This window comes from Leptonychotes weddellii, chromosome 2 (assembly GCF_054177405.1).
Source record: "Leptonychotes weddellii isolate Sample4059 chromosome 2, ASM5417740v2, whole genome shotgun sequence".
Taxonomy (NCBI): Eukaryota; Metazoa; Chordata; class Mammalia; order Carnivora; family Phocidae; genus Leptonychotes; species Leptonychotes weddellii.
The window spans coordinates 61,089,505-61,109,784 of NC_138370.1; the positions used below are offsets into that span (position 1 = coordinate 61,089,505).

Genomic DNA, 20,280 nt, shown 5'->3' on the forward strand with positions numbered 1-20,280 from the left:
AAAGAAGAAGAAGGAGAAGAAAAACAAAGTCTGTACTATCTGTAACTTTTTAGACTTCACTTTACCAACCCCTGACACATAACACTTCAAAAATGTAAAACAAAACCAACATAATAAAAACAGGAAAATAAATAGATTCACTGGCAGCTAATAGGGAAAATTTATCTTATCTAAGAGACACAGTATTGGCTGTTTTAAAGGGAAAATTTTGTGGGCTTTAATTATAGAAGGAAAAGAGACATTATAAGACATAATGTAGAAAAAAAAAGAAGTCTGCATCGGATTTTTATAGAGTACAGTCTTCATTTTTTTCTCCATAATAGAAAAAAAATCAGTTGGCTATGGGTTGCATGGACATGCTGTTTAAAACGGAACGTTGACATCTGGATCCAAGTCAAGGAATAAAAGCATCACCTTATATATTTATTCAGGAATCACAAAAGTTCATTTTAAGGTTAAGAAACTTGTATAATAGAATGTTTTTATGAAAGTTTATTCTAAGTTTGGCTACACTATATGTATATAAAATACCTAAAATTGAATCCTTGATTGGGCAAATGTAGAGTCTTTGAAGTTACATAAACTATTTAGTAATGCCTTAGCATTCATCATTGCTTGTTTTAAACATGAAGAGCTTTAATTTATGTTATTTTTAGTTCCTGTGACCTATTGGATCTCCTTAAGAGCACTATGTTAAATAGTGCCTTCCTAATGCTAGGAATAATAGTTATGGAATTAAGGAAATGTGAAATATTTTATTTTTACCCCCAGAAGAATATTTTCCTGTTACATTTTAAAATAATTCTTTCTTTCTTTAACCATTAATGTTTCCTTTTAAAAATTGAAGAAAATATTTTATATTAATGTTTTACTTGATATGTAGTATTTTATTTGGTGCCAATATATGAAGTTTTTAAAAAAGAGACAGTCAACCCTGGAGTTACACAGAATAAAACGAGAAAAAAATTTTAGCAAACAAAATTGCATCTTATAAGGGAGCAATAAGGCATCTAACTCATGAATAAATTAAGGTGAACACTATTCTTATGTTCTTATATTCTCATGCGTATATTGTGAAAACCTTTCTGGAAGGCGTTTTGGCAATAAATATAAAGCCAACTAATGTACATATACTTTGACCCAGTGATTCCACCTCTAGGATTTTATTCAAAATAAATAAATATGCCACAACATTTATTTCAAAGCTGCTCATAAAAATTGGAAACAATCTAAAGAGCCATCAGTAATAATCTTAGAATATCCATAATTGTATAGCCATAAAGTAACATGCCATTCAAATTTTAATTAACATGAAAGATACTCAAGTGAAAAGACCAGGTTATAGAAGAATAGGTGTGACCTGGACATTTTTATGTGAATAGAAAAAATGATATGGAAAAGATGTTTATTATTAACATGGCTGAGTTCAGGAGAGTAGAGAATAGCTTGGGGTAGGAGCAGGTATGTGAGTCTTCTAAAAATATTTATTAAAAAATTTTTGTTGTCACATTAAACTAAATTCCTAACATTCTAATATAAGGAAAAAGTTGATCATTCAAAAAGCTTTATGAAATTATTTTAAAAGTAGTTCATTTTTTAATGTAATTTTTAATCACTCTAAGCATAATAAAATATCCCCAAAATATTAATGATTATGTTCCTGTTATCTAAAGCCTTTGCTGCCATCTTTTGGAAGTAGGTTACTAATGCAGCCGTGGATTTCTTTCACCTTCTGGAAAAGCCTTCCCAAATTAGAAAAACAAGGAAAAATTACATTCTCACAGGAGTGCGACGCTAAAGCAAAATTAGATTTTCTCCATAGTGTTGAAGAATTTGTTTTATTCACATTACCTACAGCTGGATTCTGGCCTCTCTTTTTTGAAAATCCTTAAAGGGGTTTTCCTTTACAAAGAAACTCCAACTGAGCAATGCCTGGACTTTCCTCAACTCTGCGTTTTAATTCCACAAAAACTCATAAAATTTTTGTGCAAAACAGTAATAGTTTGTCTTTTCTATCCCCAGACTGGACTCGTCTTAAGGGGAAGGTGAACAAAGCAGGAAGGGGCTGAGCAATTCCAAAAAGGTAGGTGAAAGAGGGAGTTACACTTGGAAGAAATGACATGTAAAACTATTTTATGCAGTGTGGGCTAATCAATTAGGAAAGAAAGAACACACTAGCTCAACTTCCTAAATAAGAATAATGTCACTGTGTATATGAAAACATTATTAAAATTGAAGATTTCTTAAAACTTCAGGAACATCATAAAGTCAATATAACAAATGAGTCTTGTCTGACATTTCATAGACGAAAATAACTACCTGATTATCAAGTTGAATAATGTTTTTTCAAACCTACCTGAGTCTCAAGATGTTACATTAGACATGCTGGTATAATAGACTAACAATGGCGGGTTTCCTTCACTCATCAGAAGCTGATAAACACTTTTAATCAGTGTAGTTGGTTATCACTGGCTTCCTCAAGATTCTGACACTTCCCTTCCAGAAGTTTTCACCCCGCAAGTTGGCACCGATATTGAGAAACACACTTGCACCTTGGGTGCTTACTCTCATTCTCTTCTCACATGAGCATTCAGTGTTTAATGTATATATAATCTTTATCAGTTGACATCTATGAGGATTTGCTTTTTGTAGTGCACTTCTCAAAATGCTAGACAGGTGCTTTATTTATTCTCCCAGGGCTGGCTGTGAGTACAAGATCCTTTGTCTCTCTCAAACTTGTGCTGCCAATCACAGGACAATAAATAATTTGCCTGCTGAGGGGAGGGCAGGGAACTTTTGAAGAAGAGTCACTCCTCAGTTGCTTCTAGATTGGAAATAGATCTTCTCCCTCCCCTTGTGACCCAAAAGGCATCACACTATCACTTTGTTCAAATGCTTAAATCTTCAATGAGATAGACTCCATATTCACAGACCATTTCCTCTGCTTAAAATATACTTCTGATCCCTCCTATTTCCTAAACTCATTAATCAACTCACACTCAGTTTCTCTCTGAAAACTTTGTAGTGCCTCCAGGAAGAAATCTTTGCTCTCTCTTGAGACCTGTCTTTGTACTTCACAGAGAAATTAGCACAAAGTATAATCACCATGTGCTTACCCAACCTTCCAGCTGTCTCTGGTCTATAAGATCCCTAGGCAGAGACCTACTCTGGTTTACATTTGAACTCCCCAAATATGACCTAGAATGTTATTGATGTGGGTGTACTGAATGAATGAATGAATGAGCGAAGACAAGGTTGAGAAATGAAAAGGGCATAAACTCAAAAAATATTTGCTAAGCAAATATGTCTGAGATCAAGTATATATTTGAAAAAATAAAATAAAGAGAAAATGTTACATAAGCTACTGAAATTTTGTGTGTTGTAGTGTTTTTATTTTTTTAATTGAGTATATGTGGCCTTTTGGAATGTTTCAAGAATTATTTTTCAGTTTAAAATGCTATTTGTTTATTCATGAGTTCATGCAACAATTATGCATTTATTGCAAACTATGTGTTAGATAAAATCATAGTATTAATTCAGGTATTATATAATGTTATTATTAACATATTATACTGAAGCTACCTAAAAATATTGATAATGTGCATAACATTCTACTGTTTAAGGTAACAGTAGAAAAATACTGTGCTTTAGGTTTTGTGTAGAAATCAAGTTGAGTTCAGGTTAACTTCCTTTGTTTACTGTAGCTTTGTAAGGCATAGCTTAATATCGTTTATTAATTATTTTGTACCAAGTTGAAAATAAAAATCTAGTGGGTTCTATGGAAAAGATAGGATCTTAAAGCCTTTTTCATTAATATTTTTTGTGAATTTTATTTTCTTAAATCATACCTAAATGAAAACTACATATTAGCCAGGTGGATAAAAAATGAACAGAGTTTTTTGAATGAATATAAATATTCAACATGAACAAATTAGGACTCCGCATAATAGGATGCTGGGGATTCTGTCCTCTCACTGTGGGTACAGTTACCATGATGGAATCATATTTGTTTATTAATAACATACAGGAATTAGAAAGTTAACAGTAACTGGTAGAAATGGGAAATATTTGTCTTATGCAATGACTCACTCAAAAATGTTTGAAAACATCAAAATTAGGCAAATGTTGATCAAACTGAGTTTCCAAACAAGTTGAATATGAATCGAATACAATTTTGAAAAAATTGAATTGTCAATGTTGTAAATGTTGCTAAAAGTAAAATGTTGTAAAATGTTGCAAATGTTGTTGTTAATGTTTGTTTGGTTGTTTTGAAAAAATTGAATTGTAAATGTTGTAAATGTTGCTAAAAGCATAATTTTTAACTAAATTTCATATTTCTTGTTATGCACAGTTTTCAATATGTTAATTTATTATATCTATATATCTCAATGGGATTTGTTTATAAATAATTGTTGAATGAGTGAAGAATTAATAAATTTTAGAGATATGGGGAAAAAATACCAGGAACAACTTTAATTACTAGTCAATGCATTCATTTGGACAATTTAGCTAGGAGTAAATATCTTTTAAATTAAAAATAGTATAAATCCATGTTATTTTGAAGTCTTTAAAGAAGTGTTTTTGTCTTTTGTTTATTTAAGGATTCCCTATGCTAATTAAGTGATGTTGATTTGGGTTACTTCAGCAGCATGTGGTCCTCCGGTCTGAGACCATTTTGTTTATTGACTGGTTTGATTTTAACCAGATTATCCACTTCGTATACAAAGGGGGAAACTTTACAGTAAAGAAACACTTGGAATGGGGTTTTCAGCTGTGTCAACAAGGGATGACTTCTGTCCAGGTCAGGTTGCATAAATAGTGTATCTAATATTGACTGAATGTAATCCCAGGCATTCTTGCAGGTATCCCACCTGCATTATTTCATTCAGTGCTCACAGCAACCCTCTAAGGTGGCTATTTATTATTATTATTATTTTTTTTTTCCGGAAGAGGAAACTGGAGCATCATTTGCCTGACATCACACGGGTATAGGGAAGTACCAGAATTCAATGGAGCAGTTCCTCTCCTTAGCCTGCAAATGTCACTATGTAGCTAGCTATTCTGTCCCATCTATCAGTACGCTATTCTGTCAGTCCTCTATTCCGATTCGTAGAACTTCATAGCCTAACTCTGGCAAAACGGTAAATGTGCTTTGGCTCAAGCAGCAGGTGGAGGTAGGGACTCTCACTCCACTAGAAAGCTCAAGGCTCTTGGTTCCGGGTGGGAGCGGGAGGGTCCTGTCTCCTAGGCAACAGCTGTAGCACCGTAGACGATAATGCACCCCTTTCCCGGGACCCAAAGGGGTGATGTCATTTCCTTCGTCTGGGCGATTGCCTCAGGGACGCGTCAGGCGGAAGAGCGGTGTTGGGTACCCGGGAGACCTGGCGGTAGGGAAGTCACTTCCTTCCGGAGACGCGGTTTCCTAGCAACCGTCTCCCATCTCCGCTTTTAGTCCCTCCCCTTTGCTCAGCTCAGTGCCAGTCTCCCAGAGCCGGCAGGCCCAGGTCCCTGCGAGAGACTCCTGCCGGAGGCCAGGGGCTCAGTCCTTAGGGTAGCGGGAGCCCATCGAGGATCGGCTGAGGTGGGTACAGAACACGGGTCTTGGGGGGTCTCGGAGGAACGGGACGTGGACAGCGCTCGGTTTGCACGGGCCTGGAGAGTGCTGGGAGCGGGCGGGCAGGCGGCGCGGTGCTGTGCGGAGCCGGCTGGGACCCGAGGGCCACCCGGCTGGGCGGGAGCGGGCCCCGGGCGCGCGCTGCGGCGGACGGCGAGGTGGCTGAGGCCCAGGCCTCGACTCCGAGCACGAGAAAAGTTCACGGGCCCATTCGTGCAGCGATTTTAATGCTGCCTATCATGGAAGCTTCGTTTTGTTTTATCTAGCCCCATGAGCACTGTTGTGAGAGGGAAGAGCGACTGGAGAAAAAAAAAACAAAAACGTCGCTATTGCAGTTTAGCATTATTGATTTTTGTCTTTCACTAGAGCTGTACGCAAGCTTTTGTTTGTTTATTTGTTTTGGTTGTCCTTCTAGTTGTATCTTTTATGCTGCCGATCTCCTTAGTAGTCTTTTTCAAATAAGGTATGGCTGTTTCATGGGCAATGTTATATTTCTTGAATGGAAGAGACGGGAAAAATAAGGTGTTGCATTTTAATTGGCAACATTTTATCATACTAAGCTGTTGCAGTCGTTTATTTGCTCATCCTTAAAATAATTGCAAAACTATTTTAGGATAACTTCAATTTGACTTTTCTTTTTTTGATAATAAACTCGTGAAAATTTTATATTTCTTTAGAAGAACTCTACATATTTAAGTGAATATGTAGTACAATGTTCATGAGATGCTTTTCTTAATTGTTCGCTCATTTATTTATTTATTTGACAGAGAGAGAGATAGCGAGAGCAGGAACACAAACAGGGGGAGTGGGAGAGGGAGAAGCAGGCTTCCTGCCGAGCAGGGAGCCAGATGTGGGACTCGATCCCAGGACCCTGGGATCATGACCTGAGCCGAAGGCAGACGCTTAACGACTGAGCCACCCAGGCGCCCTCGCTCTTTTTTTTTTTTTAGCACTAAAGGGTAGTAATAGAAATTCTCAAGTTTGCAAACAAGTCTGATTTGTTTTTTGTATATTTCAGACACCATCAGAGTTTGAATTATTCCAATTATTTATTAGCTGTTTTATAAAGGTAAAGAGTAAAAAACAAAAAAAACACTATGTCTGATGAAGTTTTTAGCACAACTTTGGCTTATACAAAGAGTCCAAAAGTCACCAAAAGGACTACTTTCCAGGTAAAGTATTTCAAAAGATTTTTTTTATTTTGAGTGATTTTAAAAGTAAACACTGTATTAGCAATGTTGGACTTGAAATGATTCTAGAAAGGGCCCTGTATAATGCAGGAGTATATCTTACATTCCTGTGGAGGTTTTGCAGTTGATCATGTTTAGCCTCCGGTATTACCAACTCTTCTGTGTGGCTTTCAGACTACTTAACTAGCTTCACTACTAAGTTATTACTAAGTTAAAAGTTTAACTCAACTTTTAAAAGTTAAGTTATATAGCAACTTCAAATTTGCATATTTTTTTTTTCTGTTATAATAACATTTCAGTTTTCTCTATCCAGTCACCACCATTTGAACTCAGCCTCTAAGTTTGCAGTATTAATTATATTTATTACTGCAATGTGCTAAAACAAAAGATCTTAAAAAGTACCAGTTTCTTCCGAAATGCCAGTTTGTAATAAATCCTGTCTAAATTGAGTCCTGTCTTGTTTATTATTCTCCCCCCCCTAATTACACCCTGTAATTTATTTATTTGATATTGCCTGTCTCTTCCAATTGAACTGTAAGCTCCATAAGGAGGAGGAACTTGTCTGTGATGTTACATATTGAGTCTGAGGGCTTGGGTGCATGGCATAAGGTGGGCTTTCATTGAATAGTCATTATATGAATGAAACCTGAGTTTGAAAGCAGTTATTAACCAAAACTTGTTTGTTTAAAGAATTAATTCTAAATATGAGAACTCTGTGTTTGGGTGGATATTGATTTTAATTATCTCGTTTCAGGATGAGCTAATAAAAGCAATTACAGCTCGCTCAGCCAGGCAAAGGAGTTCCGAATACTCAGATGACTTTGACAGTGATGACGTTGGTATGTGTGAATATGGAAAAGTAAACCACTTTTCCTCTTTTTGCTTCCTTAGTTATGTTTAGCTCATCCCTTCAAAATAAAATAATAGCTGTATATACACGTTAAAATAATAGCTGTATATACACTGGTTTTAAATTTCCAACTTTTTAATGAGTAAAAAGCCACTTGTAATCTTCAAGAAGAAGTTGTATGATTGTCTTTGTTTCTGAACGGTGTATACTGAAAATATAAATTAACCGATAGCAGGTTTGAAATAAAAGGCTGCCTGTCTGTTGTAAACCATGTTGGACACACCAGTGTCAACCCTGTGAGACCCTATAGCGAATTAAAAACTAGAGCCCAGAGAACTAAACTTTGGTGCATGTCAGAATCACTTTTGTAATGCTTTTTGTAAATCAGATGTTTTTGGCTGTAATAGGGGCTCAGTTTTAAAAACCTAGTATATCAGTGCTGGTATGACTTAATTTGGTCTCTTTTGATTATGTAAAAATATTAACATTTTAGGTTTCAGGTGTAAGCACACACAATTCTAAACTTGAAATTCAGTGCTTTGTATGTTAGTATTCAGTGAATGATTTTTAATGTTCTCTGAAAATAATCAGAACAGTAGTTGTAGCATTGCTATATAGTTAAGTTGGCATTCTTTAATACTCTTCTCACAGTAAAACGTAATACTCTAGTATGGATGAAATTGTAGTACCAAAATTTTTATGGAAAATAATATAATTAGCTAATAACTAGTAAAATTCTTCTACTTACCATTGTTTTTGATTTTATATAGTGAAGTCGTTTGCAAATAAAAGCGCTACAGTCCAAAACCTAATTTAAATATCCTATGCCATTGTTATTTTGAGGAACCTTTGAATGACTTCTCAGGGTAAGCGGAGGGTTTGACACACAATTCACATTCAATAAGTAAGTTTTGAATAAATTAATGAAATTGAAATTTTTATTTCATAAATAGCAATAAAAACTGCCTAAGTTAGCTGTGTTTTAGAGCTGCAGATACTTGCATCCTTTCATGGTTGTAAATTCATTTCTAGTCTTTAGGGTAATCTTTTTGATTTCTGTAACCTTCACAACTTTAAAAGAGACTATTGAAAACATTTTTTCTCTTCCATTTTTCAGTTTCCTTAGGTGATTTTTCTGACACCTCAGTAGATGAAAATTCAGAGAAGAAAAAAATGAATGATTTCCATTTATCAGATGATGAAGAAAAGAATTCTCCAAAACTGTCTTTTTTGAAAACCAAGAAATCAAACAGTGACATAATGAAAGATGAGCCAGTATTCTCCACCAAAAATGATGAGGAAATGGCACCTGATGGTTGTGGAGACATGGTTGGAACTCCCTTATCTGAATCTCAAAATAAAGACCAGGAAATTGAAAAAGACAAAATGAAAATGAAACCTAAACCCAGAATTCTTCCAGTCAAAAGCACATCTACAGGTAATTCACGTTACTGTAATTGCATTTCTTGAAAACTTATTTATTATTTTTAAATTTTTTTAAAGATTTTAGTTATTTATTTGAGAGAGGGAGAGAGAATGAGAGAGAGAGCACAAGTGGTGGGAGGGACAGAGGCAGAAGGAGAAGCAGACACCCCTCCCCGAGCAAGGAGCCCAATGTGGGATTCAATCCCAGGGTCCTGGGTTCATGACCGGAGCCGAAGGCAGATGCTTAACCCACTGAGCCACCCAGGTGCCCCTTGAAAACTTATTTTAAGATAATCAAAAAATATCTTTATATGGTAGCTAGTAAATATTTAAGAAATAGACTTAACTTTTTAGTTTTAAAGTTATAAATCAAAATAATGGAACCATAGAGAAAACTCGTAATTCTGAGGTCCAGTTACATGTCAGTCTTGCATCTATGCTGGTGCCTGATAGAAGGCCAGAATACCTTGTCATCCACAGCTATGGCTCCCAAAGCTTCTGGGTCCAGGCTTGGAGGCCTTTGGGCTTCAGTTTTGTTTTTAGGGATGAGACTGCAATGCAGTCCTTTCTGATCCATCTTACACTCCAGAAATCAGTTACAGCAGGAAGGAACTAGTCCTTCAAACAATCATTTCCATGTCATCATTTACCAGAAAATTTTTTTTGACATTTGAGTATGTGAAGGGAGAAAGTTTTGTTTTTTGACATTTGAATATGTGAAGGGAGAGAGTTTTGTTGTTGGTGTTGTTATTTAAGCCTCCAACTTTCCTTCAGAAAAGAGAATCTCCATTTAGTTTCTCTGTTCCCTGGGAAAGTCCACTAAAACTCAGTTTTCTGAAGGGGAGTTCCTGATGTGATTGGGAGTACAGTAGTTTCTCCACAATTCTATTGAGCTGTAGGCACAATGAAGCAAAGATGGAGTGAAGCAGGAACCAGCCTCTCTGAGGTCCCCTGAGCCACCACACAGAAACAGGGGCATAGAAGTTTAAGGGTTTGATGCCTTCTAGTCATTTTTTCCTGTTTTGTAGAAAAAATATTAGTCGATACTAACCTTCATAAAAATTTCTTTTCTTTATATCATCATTAAATACTCTACTGGTAAATATTCATACTTCACATATTAGATATCACTGGTAACATCAGACAGAACTTTATTTCAGACATATATTAGGGAACCACTCCTTCCCCCACAATCTCACTAACTTTCAAATATGAACAGAGCAGGGACTATTAGGAGAAAAGCCACCATATGTTAATTATACGTGACCTTGGTGAATAGAGTAGGCCTTATTGTCCTCGTGAGGAGGAGGATAAAACCTGCTCTTCTTGTTCTACAGAATTGTTTTGAGAATCTATTGAAGTGTATCTCAGGAACTATACAATTCTACCAAAAATATAAGCACAAGGCATAATGAAACAGAATTAAATTGCTGAAATGTACCTTCCCAGTGTACTAAATAGTACCAAAAATAGAGAGAAAGGGAACATAATGGAACTTGGTGAATAATCTAGTAGTTCACCATTTCCCAAAGTACCTTCTACAGTTTGTGCATTGGTATTATTGGAAAAACACAGAACTATAGAAATTTTAAAGTAATTTCTTTGTGAGAGAACTTCTTGGAGACATTAATAAAGAAATATTAACAGGGAATTTTTAAGAAGGATAGAACAGTGTTTCCTAGTCCTAGTGACTTCAGAAATCTATTTTTGTGGATTATATTTATCCTATTTGTCTTGATTCTAAAAAGCTTTTCATTAGGTAAATAAGAAAGTGTAAGCATACAGAACCTAAAAGTTGGTCTGATATAGGTAGAAGTATATAATTAGAACTTTATGGTAGATAATCATCAATAATCCACCTATTTAATACCTTTTTTAAAAAAAAACCTGTGACAAATTAAAATGAATAGAGAAATGCTGTCTCTAAACCACAAGATGGCACCAGGATTCTAAATACTAAACCTGTGACAAATTAAAATGAATAGAGAAATGCTGTCTCTAAACCACAAGATGGCACCAGGATTCTAAATACTATACACAAATGTGCAATGCTTATTTTTAAAATCATTAGCCATTGGCAATTTACTATACGTTATATAAAAATAATTACCAAAAACAGGTAATCATTTACACTTAATTATAAAAGAAAGCATTTTGAAAATGTATAGATGTATTTTTTCTTTCTGAAAACTTGACAATACTTCTGGGAGTGGAATTTTGGTATAAAATATATTAAAGTCATTATTCCTAGGCTCTTCAGATTGAAGAAAAAAAATTGAGATTAGTGGTTAGTGCCTGGCATATACAATACATTTCAATAAGTATTTTAATGTATAAATGAATAAGTGAGTGATTCATTCATGAAAGAAAGAGTGTGGTTCACAAGCTAAGTTTTATCCTTTTCTAAATTTTTAGACTTTTTCTTACAAAGTTTGGAACTTAATGTTTTTAATGTGGTAACACATTGCAGAGTAGCAATTAATGCTTTATAAAAATATTGGAACCTGAAAGTTTCCTTTGTTCTTGCTTGTCTTTTGTTAAAAGTGCAATAACTAGACTCTTTCACTTTATTGAGTAACTGTCACATGGGGAGTGATTGCAGAAAGTAATTTTTACAGGGTATATTGCTTTTATTTTAACATTAAAATGACTAAAGTCATGAACTTTGGATCCAGGGTGCTCTTGCTTTAATCCCACAAACTAGAGTTTATGACCATGAGCACACAACCTCTTTGTTCCTCATTTTATTTGTCTGTAAGGTGGGCATAATAGTCGAACCTGCACTAGTGGTTTGAGACAATTAAATAAGTTTATATATTTGAAGTGTTTAGAACAATCTGGCGTAAATTAAGCACTTTTCTAAATGCTATTATTATTTCGCATTTGTTCATAAGCAGATCATTTTATTTTTCTGTACATATTTATTATGAATACAGTTTCTTTCACTATGTTACAAGCACTGTGATGATAACTAAGAATATGACATTAAAAAGGCATGGTACCAAAAAAAAAAAAAAAAGATATAATACCAATCCTCCAAGACTGTCTTAATCCATTTGGGCCACTGTATCAAAGTACCATAGACTAGATGGGTTTTTAAACAGCAGAAACCTATTTCTCACAGTTCTAGAAGCTAGAAGTCTGAGATCATAGTGCCAGCATAGTCAGGTGAGAGCCCTCTTCCAGGTCTCGGACTTCACATTGTATCTTTGGTGGTGGAAGGGGCAAGGGAGCTCTCTGGAGGCTCTTTTATAATCCCCTTCTTGAAGGTTCCACCCTCATGACCTGATCACCTCCCTCCCGCCTGATACCATCGCCTTTGTGGTTAGGATTTCAGCCTAAGAATTGGGCAATACACAAACATTCAGACCATAGCAAAGACTTTGCAGTTTAATGTGAAGGTATATAAAAGGTGTAGTAAGAACACAGGAAAGTAGGCAACTAAATTTACCTGAGGGCATCAGGGAAGGCTTTCGGGAGGAAATGGCAAAATAGTTGTAACTGACAAATAATGGTACCCCTAGTTAGGAGTCTTGGTTGTAAATGACTCAACTCAAACTTCAGTGGAAAGAAGAATTTATCACCTTATTGAGCACGGATGTGAGAAGACCTCTCTTTAGGTGTTATTAAGTTGGAAACAGTACTTTCATGTCATTTGGATTCTCTACTTTTGTCTTACCTCCCTGATTCCCAGGCCTTCTCACTGTCTCCTCCCACCCCTGTCACTGGCCCAGTTACTCCATCCCTTGGTCCTATATTTTTGGTCTCCTATATTTTGGACCTATATTGGTCTGTTTGTCTCAGACATCCCTTCACTTGGCAGGAGTAGTCCCCAAATGATATCCTTCCAGCTTCATGACCTTAAAGGCATATCCTCCAACTCTAAATAGAAAAATACTGACCTGACCTCCTGCTGTGGACAGGGGAGAAGTTTCTGTGATAAGCTGGGAGGCTGGTATGCATTGGGGGCCCACCCTTCTCATTGAGGTATGGAGGAAATCTTTGTTCACCCACTAGAATTATAAAGATGGAGAAGAGGAGAAACTACCCTGAAGAAACAGGAGTGATAAACCAAAAAAACAAAACAAAAAACAAAAGAACACAAAGAAAAGAAAGAAAAAGAAAAGTTTATCACAGTTATTAATGTTCACTGAGCACTTACCATGAGTCAGGTACTGTGCTATGCACTTTATTTTTCACCCAGGTCCCACAGGTGCCTTAGGAATTCTTAACTCATTTTACCAAATGGGAAGATGAGCCTGTGGAGGGTTATATGGTTGTGTAAGGTTACAATGTTAGTAAGTGTCAGAGCCAAGATTCAGATATGAAATACCTGAAATAGGCACACTCATACAGACGGAAGGTAGAATGGTGGTTTCCGGGGGCTGTGGGGAGAGGAAGAGGGGAGCTGCTCTTCAATAGATGTAAAGTTTCACTTAACGCAAGGTGAATGTATTCCAGAGATCTGCTGTACAACACCGATCCTTTAGTTAACAATACTGTATTGTGCGCTTAAAATTTGTTAAGCGGGTAGATCTGTGGTTAAGTGTTCTTACCACAATTAACAAAAACTGACTCAACACCTTCTTTCAGGCATTATACAATATTCTGCTTACACTGAGGCTCAAATGACATGCAAGCATTTGTCAGGAGAAGAGGCAGGAAGCAGACATTCTAGGCGGAGGGATCGGCTTGGGTAAAAGTATGGTACCAAGAGGGATTGCGGCGCAGCCGCGAGACAGCAGGGAGCCCGGCACTTCCAGAACACAGATTCCAAAGGGGGTGTGCCAGCAGACGAGGCAGCGCCAGCAGCCAGCGAGAAGACCGTTAAGACCTCGTATCTTGTTCACAGGCACTTAAGCTCTTGTTCTGTAGGATTGGACGCTGGGGAGCCATTGAGGCATTTTGTGGAGAGGAGCCTTGGGATCTGATTTTCATTTTATAAATACCTCTGAGGCAGGAATCTAGGAAAGAGCGGATGAGGCGCTGACGGTGGGGATGCAGAAAGTGGGATAAATGAGAGATGTAGCAAGAACAATCAGTAGGGTATGCTGACGCGTTGGATACGGGGGGAACAGAGGGAGGAATCCGGGATGGCTTGAACATTTGGCCAGAGTTTAGACCACAGCTAAAATTGCCAATGAAGCATTTATAGCAGTGCCAGCTCGGTATGATGTTGGAATCTTCTAGTAGCATTCATAAGCCCATGTGTAGATAAAGAGGAGGAAGGTGGTGATTATTTCAGTTTTGAAGTTTTGTGGGAAGAAAACACTGGTAAACAATGGAGAAATGAATATGCATAACAGGTAAAATTTAGGCAAAAATTTAGGTAGAAAACTTTCTTGTGTTTTGAGGGCTGGAAGTATACCAGCATTAGATTGTTGTTTTAAACTTGGAAGTAATGGAAATAGTAACTGAGAAGTTTCAATAACTCCAGGGAAGTTTTATGGACTCAGAGAACTGCAGCTCATAAATGGAGTTCTTCATTCCTCCGTCCTGGGAGAGCGAGCACTTCTGTCCCCAGTACTCACATCATCCTCATACTTGGAACAGAACTTACCTTTCTCTTGGACTTTTCTTTTGTTTAGAACCACCTCCCCTCCCATCCTGTAAAATCGTTGGACAGGGCCATTGTCACTGTCTTGATTAGGAAGTCCGGTAATGTGAGTAATGTGTACGGGGCCTGGCAGCCCTCACTGCAGGTTTATGGATGAGCCCCCCTCCTGTTATAGAGGCAGAAACTGGGGCACAGCTGGGGTTCTGTTTTCTGTTTTTTACTTTTTCTCGAATGCTATGAGAGTTCGTAAAATCGAAGAGTTAACTTGTAACAAGTGTCACAAGGAACAAGTATACTAGTTCCTTCCAGGATGGCAGCTACTTTTAAAGAAGAAAATTGGTTTACGGACTATTGCTTATTTGTGCTTACGGGAGCCCTGTGTAGAGAAGGACTGCCCAGGACAGAGAGCCGCGGTGCATAGGCACGGGAGGGAAGTCATGGGCATTGTTTTGTACGCCCACGTTAAAATGGTTTGTTTTTTCAACAGAAAGCAGCAGGGGCCTTGACACAAACAACCCCTTTAAGCCTTCACCTCGGCCCCGGGGCATGTTGAAGAAACACAGCCCTGGGGACGTGAAAGAGGGGCTAGGAGAAGATAAGACAACTGTCCTCCATGAACAATTGGAGGCACACTCTGCACCGCCCCCCCTTCCAAAGCTAAGTGACAGTCAACTAGAAGCTGAGAAAAAATCATTCTCCGGAACCCTCGATCCAGAGGTTAGCACTACTGTTGAACCGCTGAATTGTGCTCTTCAACTGAGGTCTTTGCGCCTGATTATGGAAAAAAGAGTATTTGTGTACATGTGTGTGCGCGCGTGTGCGTATGTTTATGTGTGTGTTATACATGTTTTCTTCAGCAATTGATAGGGAAATAATCTAAAGAGGTTTTTTTTTTTTTAAGATTTTATTTATTTATTTGACAGAGAGAGAGAGCACAAACAGGGGGAGAGGCAGAGGGAGAAGCAGGCTTCCCACTGAGCAGGGAGCCCGATGCGGGGCTCGATCCCAGGACCCTGGGATCACGACCTGAGCCGAAGGCAGACCCTTAACAGACTGAGCCACCCAGGTGCCCCTAAAGAGTTTTTTTTTTAATATACAATATTCCATTGAGTCTAAAACTTCACCAACTCTAAGATATGGCAAAGATGTAGCATTATTTTATGTACTGCTAAGAAAGAAGAAAACTCTGCCAATTAATCTATAATACACCAGTATTATAAAATGCATCATCCGATTTCAGAGAAAGTAGAATGTGAAAAAAAAATGTTGCCCTTTTGAATAGACGCAATACTGTCTATCTTTCATCATAAGAATTTATAGCTTTATTCACGTATCTTTGAGTTATATAATCTATGGCTAAGGACAATATAGCCAGTGTCATTTTATTCACTTGGTTTTATTCACTCAACAAGGGTATATTGAATGATCATGACACTGTCCTGTATTTTGGGGGATCTGCCAGAATGGGAGTAAATGTGACTCTTCAGGATTTCATCATAGAGTTTACTATGTATTGTTATTAGGGGGGAATGCTTGGCCCCCTCTCTTAAACCGACTGAACCACTCAGGCACCCTAGGTGTGGGTTTTTAAAAAATATTTATTCCGCTTGGACTTCATTGAGCTTTCGGGATCTATAAACTGGATTTCATTGAGGTTTCAGGATCTATAAACTGATAATTTCTATGAAAATGGGAAGTTTTAAGATATTTTTCCTGCCCTAGTTTTCTTTTCTCTCCTTTTAGGACTGAAATCTTTGATATGTCTCATCTGATCTCTAAAATTCTGTTCATGTTTCTTCAGTCTTTATTCCCTTTGTTTTTCAGATTGAATAATTTGTATTGCTCTGTCATCAAGTTCACTGCTCTGTTCTGCCATCCCCGATCTGCTGTTGTCTATCCAGCAAATTTCTTATTTCAATATTGTAGTTTCCAACTCTATAATGTCCATTGGGTTTTTTGGTTTTTGTTTGTATTTTTCGTATCTTTAAGATCCCATCTGTGTCAGCTTCCATACATGCATTTCCTTTAAGTGCTTAAACATATTTATAATACCTACTTTAAAGTCCTTGTTTACTAATTGCAACATCTGGGTCATCTCTAGGTTGGATCCTGAGGACTGTTTTTGGGGTTTTGGCGTTGTTGTTTTTTTTTTTTATGAGTATGTGCCACCATTTTCCATTTCTTCACCATTTAGTAACTTTTTGATTGAATACAGGATATTATGAATGATATGTTATAGAGATTCTCGATTCTGTTATGTTCCTCTGAATATGTGTTTTAGTATACAGATATTGTGGCTGGACTGAAATTCCCAACTCTGTCTCCCTTGCCATGGGTATCAACAGAAATCTCTGCTTAGTTCTTTCAGTTTCTAATTGCTATGATTTCACAGGATATTTTCTGATGTCTTTTCTATGCCATGCATAGATGAACAAAGGGTTTTGGGTGAGTTTAATAGGCAAATTTGGGGGTTCATGCCCACTGCAGCTCTTTCTCAAACTTACTGGCTGATCTTCTCGTCCTAAACTCTATCTTCTGCTCCCTTAAGCTAGTCCAGTAAGGCTGTAACCTTGTACCACTTGAGCTGCACAGACGGGTGAATGCACTCAGGCAGAAAGCTACTAATTTGCCAGTCTCCTCTGCAAAGCTTTGTCTCTCAAGATAGTGTCCTGTGTTTCAGCTCTTTTGCCATCTTCCGAGATGGTTTCTATTTATTGCTTTTGACAAATAATTGTCTTTGTACTATAAAATATTGTGGAAATGAAAAATAGAATTTATTATTTATACAACAAAGCCAAACTTCTTACATTATGATACCATCAACTTTAGGCTAGATTACTATTCTCTAAAGAGATGTTTAGTTCAGGCACACAAATATAATTATTTCATTTCAGATATAATTTTCAGAATTTTAAGGAAAACTCAAGTGCATGAAATCTGTACTTTTTCTAGCTAAATATTTGGTAGTAGCTGGCTACTTGGTTTTATAAATTGCTTTCATTTGGACGAATAGTAATATTTGACACCAAGGGTTTTTGCCTACCGTCTCCTTTATGCTTTCTTAGAAATAAGAATTAGAGAAAAAGATATCAAATCCTTGTCTCAAATATTTATGAGATTTGATTTGAGAGCACGAGTTTTGAAAATCACTGAAAACAAATATCGAGATGTCGGTTCAAGAACTAGAATAGCTCTTTAGTGACCCCTTTTATTCAAGACCCCAAGGTTTGAATGTAAAGCATGTTAGCCTCCATAGGCTTAATGCTTTTGGTGTTTCAGCAACAAACTCCTAATTACGATGATTTCAGAGTTATAAAATTGTCTTAATAATGCTGTTGCCCTACCACAAATCTTAAGAACTACACCTACATAGTAAATCCTTTTTTTTTTTTTTTTTTAAACAGGATCCATGTCTGACAAGTTTATCGTCATCATCCCTTAAAGAAAGTCTTGGAGATTCCTTTTCACCAGGATCTGGGGGGAAAGCATCCGTAAAAGGTGGTTATATCAAAATATTACAGCTTAGTTTATGTGTGAACTCTATATTACTTAGAATCCTATCTGTAAAAGAAAGAATACATAGTTATAGGAATGACAGGTTTGTATTTGCCTCCGTTTTAGTCCCAACTGTGCTATTTACTAACCATGTGATTTTAGATGCAGAACTAGACACAGTTCCAAGAGCAGAGTAACAAATCTCTCTGGCCCTGTATACTGATCTTTAAAATGGGGATCATAAGAGCAACCTACCCCACACAGTGGCTGTGAGAACTAAATGAGTTAACGATACATGTAAAGCACTGAGAACAGTACCACAGTAAGCACGCAGTAAGTGTGAGGGGTGAGTTGTCAATGTATTTCTTTCCTTAGTCCTAGGACTTATAGCTTAATGAGATCCATAGACTGATAATTTAGAGCTAAAACGCATCGCTGTCTCTAGGACTGAGATGTGTAACATTTATTAACTGCTTACTGTGTAGTATAATATTTGTCATTTTACAGATGAAAAAAACTGAAATGCAAAGATATTGGGAAACATACCCAAAGTCAGTGACAGAGCCATAATTTGAATCTTTGGCTCCACAGTCCTTGTTCTTTTTACTGAACGCATTTACTGAATCCATTACTGATACTTGGGAGTCATGAGTGCTCTCCAAATGAAAATGTCTAACTCTAATTACAAAATTATTTTAAATCCCGCTTACTTCAAAACAAGTTTCAAAAATGGCTGTAATGAAAGCAGCAGAATTAAGACTTTGACAATAAAGATCCAAAGTTGGCCAGTAGGTGGCTCTTAGTAGTAACTGAAAGTTGGTGATGACTGATTTCTTTCTTTCGAACATTCCAAAGTGGGGTAGACAGAATAATGGAAGCAGTTCTGTGATAGCAAAACTGAATCTTCTCGTGCCAGAGCCTGAGACTGTCCCTTGGAGCACGAAAGGGAAGAGCAATAGGCGCCACCTTTAATGCCTGTTGCTAAAGGCAGGCCTCAGAGGCAACACTGCATCTCAGCAGGAATAAAACTTTGTCCTGTGTGATGACTCTTCTGAAACTGCATGAGTTCTTGGCTCTCCTGCACCTCTACAGGTTTACAACTGCACCACTTGTACCTATGGTAACAGAGATGTGTGCCTTCTGCTTACACAGCCTCTTGTTCCAGCTAAGAAACACAGGCTTTGAAGAGAATAGATAGTGCCGTCCTGCTTACCTGGTTTATCGTCAACAGGAGCTTTTGGTGTGTCTTTGGTTTAGGGTAGTTATTCCATTCTCTTTACTAATATGATGTTTTTTTCTAAGTATTAGGTACGTCAAATGTTTTAGTAGATTGAGTAGCCATTTTCTCTTTCGTAGATCCCTTTGGAGAAAAGTTTATTCAAGTTGAATATAATAGCTCTCCTTGTATTTTATTCTGCAAGACAAAGAGATTATAAACAATCCTCATTTAGTAGAAAGCAAATGAATCTGTTACCCACCTTAGTAGTTCAGAAGAGAGTTTTAGTTTTGTGACTCTGTCTCAAAATAGATCAGAATGAAGAACTCCCTGAAAACCACATGAAATCAAATGAAAATGAAGAGAATTCATTTTTGATAGACTTTGTTACTACTCCAACTGAGAAATCCCAGGAAAGTCAAGTGATTACTGATGACCTTGAAGAAGAAAAGGAGAAAGCTGAACTGATTATGAATGACTTAACAGTTGATCCACCACTATTGAAATCTCAGAGTATCTTAATATCTACTGACACAACGGAATCTTCAAAGGTATTTATATGAAATTATACCTTTTATACTACAGCTTTAAACTCAAAATAGACCTTTTAAATATTTTATCTGCCACATTATGTACTTTTGAATCGTCTGTGGAAAACTCATCTTTTGATAACAGTATATTGTTAGGTAGACAATAGAATCAGTAGAATTTTACTTCGGGGAAGGTTTACAGTGAATATAAGTCAGTATTTCTTTAAAAATTATCAAACGTATATGATCATAATATACTCTTAAATATCTCAGAAATACAAACTGTTAAGTGGGTAAGTTTCTATAGGTCTTCATGTTAAAAAATGCAGCTATCTGGAACAATTTCTGAGGCTTTGAATTAGTGAAAGTTACTCCTTTAGATATCATTTTTATTTTTTTTATT

At 36.8% G+C, this 20,280-nt stretch overlaps 1 protein-coding gene across 1 annotated transcript; it reads left to right on the forward strand.

The window, feature by feature from the left end:
* The first annotated feature begins 5,423 nt into the window (after positions 1 to 5,423).
* On the forward strand, positions 5,424 to 20,150 carry MAP9 (microtubule associated protein 9). Its single transcript, XM_081811608.1, has 7 exons — positions 5,424 to 5,581; positions 6,633 to 6,786; positions 7,559 to 7,643; positions 8,772 to 9,092; positions 15,124 to 15,353; positions 18,041 to 18,134; positions 19,660 to 20,150. Exons 2-7 carry the CDS (start codon positions 6,712 to 6,714, stop codon positions 19,908 to 19,910), a joined length of 1,056 nt encoding a protein of 351 aa, XP_081667734.1. The 5' UTR covers positions 5,424 to 5,581; positions 6,633 to 6,711; the 3' UTR covers positions 19,911 to 20,150.
* Positions 20,151 to 20,280: the final 130 nt, after the last annotated feature.